The following is an 11560-nucleotide window of genomic DNA, read 5'->3' on the forward strand; positions in this document are numbered from 1 at the left end:
TCCAGTCCATCATAAACCACTTTCTGGAAAATCTTTTCCAAGATACCAAGGGCTAATAATGCAAAAAAAAAAGTACCACATTCATAACACAGTCACACGTTTTTCCAAGTAGGAAACTTGTTTAATAAAGACGATAGAAATCATATTTAGTCTTAAAGCTGAATAGTATCTAATCTTTAATGATTACAATCAGAAAAGAAGCAAATATTATAAATACCCCCCCACAGCCCGTACCATGTACCGTAATTACATGCTGTTAAGAAATCACTCCAAGATCATTTCATGTCAGTCCAATATTGTATAAAAATCATCAGGATAAATGACTAGATGGTAATTTCCACCTATAAAGCATCTATTGATACATATAAAAATAAGTCTCATAAGCAAAATAAATAGATGCACCTGAAGACTGCTTCATCCAGTCACCATGACAGGGATTTTGTCCTTCATCTCATGCTGTGTTCAAGTGTTCTTCATAACAAATATGAACTGGGAGTGATGCTGATATATGATGCAAACAACACTAAACACTTCATCTTATTCATTCATTCATCTTTTGGGACAGGAAAGTCATTTTCAGGAACCCATGCACGTGACATTTGTTATTGCACAGCGATTAAACTAAAGTTCAAGAAGTTAAGAGACAAAGGCAGGTTGGTCTTTGGGATGTCTCTCTTCCTCTCATTCTTTAAACTCCGTTTTTCACCAGCTCATGGACTCCATGTTCGTCGATCATCAGCGTGGGATGAAACTCTCGTCCTTTCACCAACTCTTCAAGGCCCTTAAAGAAGTACAGACACCATCAGGTCATTGTTTGGGGGTGTACACCATACCACATCTGGAGATTCTATTTCAAACATCAGATGCTGCCTCCTTACCTCTCCCCCGTAGGACACCAGAGGGCAGATCTCACATTTGATTGGCAGGTCTGTTCCGTCCTTCAGGCTGCGTTAGAAGAGACAAATTAGGCGACGATCAGAAGATAAAAGGAAACAGAATGAATGATTGTCTCCTTAAAGAAAGGGTAGAGGGACAGTAGCGGAGAGAAGCAGCTGTGAATCCTGGACACAGCCGTTCTTCGACTGCAGCTTGTGATTAGAGTTCAAAAGGCAAAGAATCAAGAGTTTCATCATTCCCAAACACAACCGGTGATTAGTCCCTCCGTAACAGACTTCCTCTAGAAGAAAACACATGAATTACAGGTAATATGAATGCCTCTCCGCCCAGTGCTTTTGGTAAACTGGAGGAACTTTGCACCACATTACCGTCACTCAGATTGTTTATTTCTAGATAATCATTACAGACGACAATTACTAATCACACATCAGGTGTTTCAGGTGTTCGGCTGAGCGGCCACCCACATAGCTGTATCATGAGAGTAAAGGAAAAGCTGAATGATCAGTGAAGAAGCACACCATAAACAGTCAGAGCCCGAATAACATTCATGGATTCCATGAATGTTTCTGAAGCACATGCTCACTTATTTCAGTTTTCAAAACAAGCAGGTGGACTGACACTCACAGGAAATTTTGCAAGAGCGGCCCTTGTTTAACTATTTCACACAGAAATAAAAGCTTTCTCAGCGACTGCAGAGTTGTTACAGTTTGCCATAAAGTGTGACAGGAGCCCATTAACCAGCATGCAATACATGTTTAGCATTAGTAGCAACCATCTGAGGGGAAAATTACATGTCAGCAGGTCATTATGACTGTACATCATCTAACCAGGACGCTTAGAGCGTTGCGTTTTCAGTTGTTTAAACTGATCCTCGCTGTCATTTACTTCATCACAACAGACGGTGAAGATACTGAAAAATGGAGGCTGCCTGGAATCTCTCCATGCAGGTTCCTCTTTTCAGTGGTAATGAAGGAGAGGGGACATCAAGGATCAGTAGTAGCGTTTACACGTCTAAGAGAGAGGGAAAATAAGAGCCAGAACCCCGTCACCATGCACTCAGAACTGCAGGGGGATAGTTACTTTCTGTTGCCATCATCTGTGACACTGCCTGCTGCTCCGTCTCTGGAAACATTGCATGGGACACACAGGTGCAGGACCAAGCATGAGGGAAGGGGAAGTGAGAGTGTGAGGCTAAAATAATATGACGTCTCAAAAAAAAGCCAAATGCATATAAAACAAAGTGTGGCGAGTGTTTGGAAGGTGAGGAGGAGCACAAGGAACCTGGAACACGTTTCTGTTTTCACATTGTGTGAGTGTGAAGGGACATGACATTTGTGATGGTGTGTTTTAGCCAACTGGCTATGGTCACCTGGGTATGGCAGGCACGCGTCTGCCATTCTCGTCGATGAAGTGGCCCCCAGCGTTGAGCACCCAGCGGTGGTGGAGGGAAATGAGGGCGTGTTTGGCTGTGGAGGGTGTGTCCTTTCCATCCTGACTGTCTGCATTCTTCAGCGGGGAGAACTCGTCCTCCCGCAGCACTTCATACACAGCAAACGTCCTATTGGAAAGACACAGAGGCAAGATACATCAGACGCGACTATTAGATGACAAACTATAACTTATAATATTATACAAGGAATTTATTCTCCACTAGTTCCTGTGGAGCTGTTTAATAGCTAAAGGCAAGATTGTGGTTGAGCAAGACAAATTTCAGGGATGAACAAAATGCTTCTGAAATAAGAGCAGAGTTGTCATGATTATGAATCCGGACTGTTTATTCTCGCCTCTTTAATGAAGAGGGTTTTCAGTTTTGATTATGACCTCCTTGTGTATCGTGTCCATCACTGTGTACATGTTTGTACTCGACCCGTACCTGTGTTTCACGGTGTCCCATTCTGTTTCCTACTCTTTGTTTCTTTCTGTGTTAATGTTTTCTCCATGTGTTCCGTTTCCTGTTTTTTTTTGTAGTTTCTGCTCCTTGTGTTGTCAAGCTTGACTTCCCGCCTTTGTCCCGTTTCCAGCCCTTGTGATTGTCTGCACCAGTCCTCATGTGTTCCACCTGTGTTCAATTGCCCCTGCCATCCCTGTGTATATAAGTCTCTGTGCTTCCCTATATCCTTGTTGGTTCGTCGTCAACCAGCTCTGAACAGGGCCAGTGAGACTTGAGACCAAACAATACTTGGGGAGGAACAGAAAACATATGGGGCCTTTTTAAAATTGGGCAGCAAAGGGATCCAGCCCATCTGGATTCAGCGGGAGGTGCCAGTCTGCCAGTCCGAGCACAACTGTAATCCATCTCCTCTGCAACACAGAAAACCATTCCTCCTCCCCTCTGCTTTGTAATATAGCGAATAAACCTTGAAGCAAGACCGAGATGTCTGCAGTGTTTTTCCATCAGTCAATCATTACGGGAATCCTTTCATTAGATGTAAAGTTCTATTAGTACTGGCATGACTCAGAGCTGATGTCATGTAACAGGGGAGGAGGTGGAATGAGTGAACAGCTCATAAAACCTCCATCCTCCTGCAGAGAGCTTGGCAGGCCGGGGCTGCTGGACCCGGCCACGGAGCAATGGCATGACTGAGGCTGGTGGATATAGATCAGGACTGGAAAAAGGGGCTGGTTCATGTGTGAAGGAACAGATCAAGGACCAGTCAAACCCCAAGCTCGAAGGATTGCCAGAAGAACATATGCAATTAAGCTGCCTCTCAAAGGGAGCATAAGATATTAATTGTATTGTTATTACTTTAAGGCTTTTAAGTCTGAGGTACGATGCCATTGGCTGACATTGTCAACCATACACTCACTCTGTGAAAAAAATGCACTGTAACTCACTTGGCAAACTGGAAGATGTCAAAGACAAACTTTTCCATTTTAATCCCATTTGGTTTGTCTGGTTTGATTAGATGACCCTGTGAATCCACAAATGGGATTTTCTTCTGGGCCACGTGGTGCTGCAGCTTTGGCTCGTACTTCCTGATCAATAGAGAGAAAACAAATTATTATTTTGCACATTTACTGTATAATGACAGCGAGCTACTCTTCATGCTAGAGGCAACCAGAACGACAGAACAAGAGTGAGTAAGCATTTGACTTACTGCACTACGTCTCTGAGGAAGGGAAAGCTGAAGAAGTGATTGGCCACGTTTCCCGCATTGAACATCAGTCGACCGTCGGAGCTGCGCTTCTCAGCCGTCGCCAGGGTGATCTCACTGTACTCCACCACCTGGTAATGCCCGTCCACCTTGCAGACCACACCGACGGCCTCTGTCGGATTGGTTTTCTCCACCACCTGGAAAATTTGTGTCACAGGAAGAATTTTGGGGTCATTTGTGGAAGAAAAAGAAACTGAACTTTATTGTACCAGTAGAACATTTTCCTCTGTGAATTTTTTTAATAAAGTTCAATCCTAAACTATGTTCAATGAGGTGGAAAAAGAAAAGAAAAAAACATACATCTATTTTAGCCTAGGTGGTGTTAAAGGCACACAATGGACAGGGGGACAGAGGAGTGTTTGAAACTGTGGTGCTTTCTGCCTGAGGGGAGGAGCTTGTAGTCCGAATACAGGACGTGAGTTGGTTCTGAGACAATTTACCCAATATACAAATACCGAAGTGTCATGGGCAAGACACTGAACCCACAAACTACCCCGGAGGGCTGTACTGTCATTGTGTGTATGATGTGTGATAGAGAAAGTTCTGTGAAGAGCTCTGACTGGTGAATAAGCTCGATGAATACAGTGCATTTACTGTATCATTGAACTATTCCCTTAAGTAATCAAGTTATTGATATTTGGCTTGTGACGTTGCTCTTCAGAAACTTCCACTTTCTACAGCAGCACATTAAAGCCTGCACTGCAAGAAAAAATCCCTCTCCTCATCTGTTGGGTCATAATGACAGAGCGGAGTCCTGATGAGGGGGTTGGTGAGCGGGGTGGGGTGAGGGGGTAGGAGGGGGTGGTGGTGAAGCCACATGAACTGTAGTGGGGCTTAGATATTTATGACGGGAGGGTGGGACGCTCTCGCTCTGATCCCTCCATCTCTGCTCCACCGCACAACTCATAATGTCAAACAGGAGCAGGGTCTGGATGATCTGCAGTTAAATATTTCAATATTTTCTGTATTAGCTGGAAAAATGGTGAAATTACTCAGAATGAAAAACATATTTCACTGTGGTATTGCTAAGAAATATCGTGCCTAGAAACAGCTAGACTGACTTCAGGCGCACAAATCTTTCACTTTAAACTTGCAATTGCCATGAGAATCGGGAAACTTGATTTTACTATTTTGATGAAGTTGCCAGACATTTATTTCAAAACATATACAACCATCATTAGTCACAAATGTCACATCCTATTGCCCAAGCAGGGGATTATTATTATTATTATTGACAATGACAACTATATATTTTGACTTTTTGAGACAAAGTCTTTTTTGCCATCACTCATTTGGTTATAAAGCATGTTTCCAGGTCTGTTTTTTCTGGTTTTTATTTTGGCAAATACTGAAAAAACGTTTATAACAGGAGACCCAACTACTGATCCACAAGCCAACCAATGAGCTTCATCCAGCAATTTGTTTTTCAACATAAGCTGAATATTTTCCTCTTTTTCCTCTGAGGTCGTTGTTGCTTTTGACCAGTCATGTATCACCTACTCCTTGGTTTTTCCCAGACCGAATATAAAGATGAACAACATGCTATTTTTTTAAACACACTGCTGTATGTTTAAGTGCTCATTTAGCCAAGTGAGTTTTATTTTAACTTATCATTTGTTGCCGTATAAACTTATACATAAGAAACTTCATAATCAACAGCTGAGATTGACTCTGTCGAGCCATCCCCCAATCGCTACTGAACAGACTCTGGCTCCTAATGTGCAAGATGGCAGCATTCGCATCCAGGCTATTTTGGCTTCATTTCTGGAAAGTGGGAGCAATTAGAGACTAGTCCTTTATCTTTATATACAGTCTTGCCTAACAACAAAGATCTTTAAAGACATGGAATATCACATATTACCACCACCACCACAAGATCGTAACTATTTTACACAGGCTTCACAAATACAGTTGAGCTCACTACTGTAATTCTGATAAAGTATGAAGAATCACTAAAACCCCATGAGAAACTACCTTAAGTCAAACAGGTCTTGTAAAAAGACAGATAGTCAGACAGTTCTTCCAAATAGAACAACAGTATCAAATACAGGACATGATTTTAATGTTGCTTTATACAACGTAAGACAGAAGAGATGATGTAAATCTTTAATGTTTACCTTTATTATTCTACTATAAAGAGAATCATGTGTTGCTTTGCATTGTCTTTCTACATGAACTAAATATATAGAAGAGGACTAATGATTGTAACTACAAATTTCAAAAGATAGTTTTGTGGATGGATCATCCTCCTAAACTGATCTGATTTGTGAGTCGCTTACCAACTATTCATCTATTTATGTACAGTGCAGGGGCTGATACATGTTATTAGCCAAAAAGAAATGAAAATATTATGAAAAAAACTGAGAAAAGTAGTTTATTTGCTAGTGGAAAGTTCTCTAGTCCAACCCCTGCACCCTGAAAAGTCCTTTTCCTTCCCTGAAATGAGACCACACTCTCTCCAAACAGATAGTTTAGGAAAATATGTCAGCTTCTTAAAAAAAACACTTATTCCCTAGAAAGCTGTAATGAGTTTATTGCCTAAAAGACCACAGGAAGAGACAAACGGGCCTGGTACGCCACCCAGTGGTGCAGCAATGGAAGGTGCGGCTAAGCAGAAACCTGGCAGTTAATTAATTGTGTGAGCAGACTGACCACACCTCCTGCCACACACGGAAACGGACACATAACTCTACACCAATAGCTCTACAGCAAAAATTAGCCTCCCTGGAAAATATACACGACTGATTGATCAGACTGGATCACATTCAGTTAATGCTGATGTTCTTTGGTCACTTGCACTGTGCACTAACTACACACGTCAGTATTTGAATAACTAAAATAATATTATCATTGAATACATGCATTCTTATGATGACTTCCTGGTCTGATAAAAGGTAAGTGAGGTTATCAGTGTAACAGGCCAACAAAAAACAAGGGATCATTGTACAGAACAGCTTTATGGCTGGACCATAATAAGTCTGCTATAGTGTCAAGCTTAGTTTATCTTGTTTTTCTTAAATTGGAGCCTGTATTGTGAGAGCAATACTTTTTATTGGCATATAAAACTCTTACTAAAGACCTGGTTGTTATCACAGAGATAGATATAAAAGTTAATACGTTATGCAGCCTCATAATTCAGATACCGTGGTCTTCAAAAGTAACACCATTAAATCATAACATTAAGATCTTTAAAATCTAAACCACCCTATGATAATTGTGTTTCATACATAAATAACACTAATTTATCTCAAAACACTTTTGAAATCATTACTGAGACTGCAGAGATCTCAAATCAGAAATGAAATAGGCAGCTACAGATAGATATTGATGTGTGACCAACCTTAGCTCCACAGTCTGCTCCCTTCTGCACACAGAAACCAACAAAGGTGGGATCTGCGACTTTGACCAGGATGTTATCTACACAGTACACATGGATGAACTGGATCCCCCTCCGCTCCATGTCCTCCATGATGCCCTGGTTCCCCAGGGCTCTGTAAAGACCCCCATTTCCATCTAAAACACAAGCACAGACAGGCTTTAAAAAAAATTTGAACTAAGGGACACTCACTTACTAAAACCTAAATCACAGATCATGAGGGAGTTTACCAGGGGCCATGGAGAGCTTCCCTTTGCTCTCAAGGATGATCTTGCCATTGTAGTCCATGGCGGGAAGCATGCCCTGCTGGAAGAAGATGATGTTGCTCTTGTCCAAGCCAAAGTAGTTGTGTCTCGAGAAGAAGTCCTTGGTGGACTCCATTGTCCTTCCGCTGGTCATGATGTACCTGAAGGTAAAAGAGAAGAAACATGGCACTATTTGATCTGCTTTCTATTTTAAATCATATATACAACAGTAAAACAGTACAGCTCTGGGATGACCAGTATGTTTAGTAAATCAAAATCTTCTTCAGAGACTATTCACAAAAACAAGAAGCTGACATCCCCCGAATCCATCTATGTGACTTATAATAAACTTCTTTACAGAATCAGACTTTATGACATAAGCTGCAGTTACTGTTAAACCCTGAACTCTTCCTTGCTTCGTAAGGAAACGTGTCTGTTTCCAGTAACACAACCCCCCCCCGATAGAGCTTCCTTTTACCATCACAGTGATCTGACCCAGTTAGTCAACATGTATTGTTTGATTCTCATAATGAAGAAAGAAAGAAGAGTATTTGGGGGATTGGATGGGTTCATTATTCTTAAATAAAGATGCATCTGAAAGGCACAGTAACTAAACTGTCTTCATCCAAAACCTCACAAACCATGACAACATGTCTTACCAGGGAATACAGCACTTGATTTTGTGCTGCTGCTCCGCCAGCTGTTGCAGCTTCAGAATGCGTTCGGCCTGGATCTGAAAGAGGGTTTTGTGTGACGGCAGCCCCACATCATACATGCCTTTGGGGTAAGAGACCCCCAGTCTGGTTCCTTGGCCCCCAGCCAGCAGCAGAGCTGCCACTTTACTCTGAGAGATGTGGTGAAGACCTGAGGGGGCCAGAGGACAACAGATTGAACTGTAGTAAAGAGAAGAGTTATGGCAGTGAAATATGTTGATATACTGATATGATGGAATATGATCCCAATTGACAATATCTAATCTGTAGTGATGGGCATAGTGCACTTTTGTGAAAACATAACTGATAAATAACAATAAACAGAACTAACAGTATAAATAAAGTTTACTGAGGCACCACCCAACATTTTATGATCAGTCCTCCAGGACTTAGGTAAGATGATATTTGAATAGCCATGAACTGAAATCTAATAACCCTGCCCAAGCCTGTGACTGGCTTTATTGTGGTCCATTGGTTCAATGGTTTATACTGGTTCCAGTAAATCTCTTACGTAAACTGCTGATCAAGACTTAATATCCACACTCTTTCTACTTGAGGTCATTAAAAGACAAGGTTTATATCTATGTTATGTCTATGCCCATTAGGGCAGGTCGGCTAGACTTTGATTACCCTCCCAAATCTACACACACATACACGCGCACACATTTTCGCACACACCACACCCAGGTCCCAACAGAGCAGGGTGACCTCATGAATGAGGGTCAGGCAAAAACTCCTTTTTACGTCAGGGCTCAAATCAATACCAGATGTTCCCCTATGCTCACCAACACTGTCATCACCCCCAGGAAAAAAAAGGGAAAATCCAACAGTCTTAGTAAAAGTGGTCAGACCCCCACTGCAAGGGGGGGAATTGCGCAAAACATAATGAACAACACAAGCAGACATACTCATATTTCAGATCTATGCGGGAGAGGGAGGCTGAGAATCGTTTTGTGAACCACAGAGAGGACAAACGGGGAGCTGCTGATGTTCTGACTCAACTAGGACTGAGCAATAAGCTCCTACATAGGTGATTAAAAAAAAAGGCTGTGATGAGGGCCTACCTCTGGAATTTCACATTATCAGAACGCTCACTGAGCCATCTCAACATCATAGCATTTGGGTTAGCATGTGATGTTTAATCCTCTCTTCCCCTGTCTTACCTCAATGTTTGAAAGTCGTGTCTGCTCTAACCAGGTAAGACCGGTTTACCAACTGTAATTGCTCATATCTCTCTCTCCTACTGAGAATGACATTGTCATAAACCCAATAAAAAGTAAATAGAGCCAAAATAAGATATTTTGTGTCCTTGTAACATATACCACTCTGGCCAAATAAATCCTCACCTGCTTGCTCCCACTCTTTGAGACTCCCCCTGTCCCTCGACACACTCCCCAGCACCTCCCGGGGCACCGGCTCCATGCGGGCGTCCATCTTCTCGTGCTTGCTGCTGCTGGACACCTCCATGGCGTTCTTGAAGAATCCATTGATCTCTTTAAAGTCCATTCCTTGCAGGTCAAGGGTAAGGTCGGCCTGCTGCTCAGGGCTCAGCTCGCCCCAGAACTGCAGGAGGTGAGACTGGCCGGCTTCGGCCAACCTCTGAGTGAGTCCGCTGACACTGGGGTCCATGATGGATGTTGGTTTTGATTAACTCTGTAACCACACGGAAACATAGATGAGAACATGGGATGAGTGTCTGATGATTCAGACACTGATTTAACCAGCTATGATGATTTTTAGAGGGGAAACACAACAAGTTCACTCGTGATGAAAGAAGATGGTTGGCCACGCCAACTCAACACACCAGTACTGAAGGAAGATGAAGTTTGGGTGATGGCTATTCCTTTTGTTTTGATGCGGTTAAGTTCCTCTGCTGAAACTTTGAAGCACAGCATTTCCTACAGTCCTTGCCACTAAACACACAGCACTGGTGACAACACCCAGCCTAGGCATCGGCATCTTGAACTGGGAGTGTTCATGAAAGGTTCATTACAAATTAACCTTGGAATGTTGATTTGTAATCAACCTTACAACCTGCTTTACCAGGAAACATCAAGCTACCACTGGAGGGGGAAGGGGATGGTGGGGGCTGCAGCTGCTTCTTCTTTGAAGGGACACAATCCAGAACTGATGTATATCCTCACATTTGTCTGAGCTTTTGTTTTCATCGCTGTCTCATCGGTCCAGTCACGCTGGACAACAAGCATATTGTAAAAATTATTATCAGAACTAAATACAGATATAAAAGTCATTACAAATCCCCCGATTATGAACAGCACACAAACATAATACCCTTCACTTCTAGAAGGTATCCTCACGTATACTCCTCACGTTACTGTATCATTTCAACACCTTACTTCTCATTTTCAATCAAATCTATTTAGCTGTTTACTTCTGTGAGTAGCAGTGACATGTTCCTGTTCTCGGGACGGGTGAGAGGAGAGAGCCACAATCATGATATATATAATGATGGATTCATTTCTTCGATTAAAAAAAACCCTTCTGGCTTCAAGTTCCCACGAGGCCGTGTCGACTCCACCAAATACACGACATGTAAGTGTGAGCAGGGAGGACCCGCTGTCAGCGTGGTGCGATGAATGAAACATAAGATGATTAAGGACGAAACGAGCTCCACGGTGCTGGAGAGCTGTCAGAGCTAAGTCCCAGCATCAGTCAGTGTGGTCCGACGATGGATTCAGCACGAGCAGCGCGAGCAGCTCTGCGACTGTTAACCACTCCGTTAAAACATCGAATATGAGATTAAATATTAAACTCACCTCACAGACGCTCCTCCGGCGTGAGGCACCAGTAATGTCTGAGCCGAGTTTACTTTGTGCTGCTGCCGGCGCCTCCCACCCGGACTACACCTCCTGCTACGTCGCATCTGACGTGGCACTGGCGACGTTGCCGAGGGACGCGGGCGTGCTGCCTTCAAGTGCTCCTCGTACATTTAACGAGCCGAGTGTATTTTTTAGCGCATTTCCTACGGTGGCCGAGAGAGGCCGACGCACTGCGAATTAAGAAAACACATGCAAACAGCAAAGACACGTGCAAATTGTTAGGGTTTAAAATGTTATAGTCTGTTTCTGACTGAACTCTTTTTTCTAAAGATAGGAGGTGGGGACATGAACAGTTTGGGCCAGTTAAATGGCCTTCACACAAATGATTAATAAT

General features: G+C 42.7%; 1 protein-coding gene across 2 annotated transcripts; it reads right to left on the bottom strand.

The window, feature by feature from the left end:
• Nucleotides 1-145: 145 nt before the first annotated feature.
• Nucleotides 146-11298, bottom strand: uap1 (UDP-N-acetylglucosamine pyrophosphorylase 1). 2 transcript variants are annotated; one of them, XM_053431206.1, is made up of 11 exons: nucleotides 11164-11298; nucleotides 9733-10039; nucleotides 8333-8537; nucleotides 7659-7834; nucleotides 7393-7565; nucleotides 3996-4189; nucleotides 3733-3873; nucleotides 2267-2455; nucleotides 1978-2019; nucleotides 879-945; nucleotides 146-781 (listed from the first exon to the last, which is right to left on the bottom strand). In XM_053431206.1, the coding sequence occupies exons 2-11, from the start codon at nucleotides 10013-10015 to the stop codon at nucleotides 689-691; spliced, it is 1563 nt and encodes a 520-aa protein (XP_053287181.1). In that variant the 5' UTR covers nucleotides 10016-10039; nucleotides 11164-11298; the 3' UTR covers nucleotides 146-688. The 2 variants fall into 2 exon arrangements, with proteins under 2 accessions (XP_053287181.1, XP_053287182.1); XM_053431207.1 differs by lacking the exon at nucleotides 1978-2019.
• Nucleotides 11299-11560: the final 262 nt, after the last annotated feature.

This window comes from Pleuronectes platessa, chromosome 9 (genome assembly GCF_947347685.1).
Source record: "Pleuronectes platessa chromosome 9, fPlePla1.1, whole genome shotgun sequence".
Taxonomy (NCBI): domain Eukaryota; kingdom Metazoa; phylum Chordata; class Actinopteri; order Pleuronectiformes; family Pleuronectidae; genus Pleuronectes; species Pleuronectes platessa.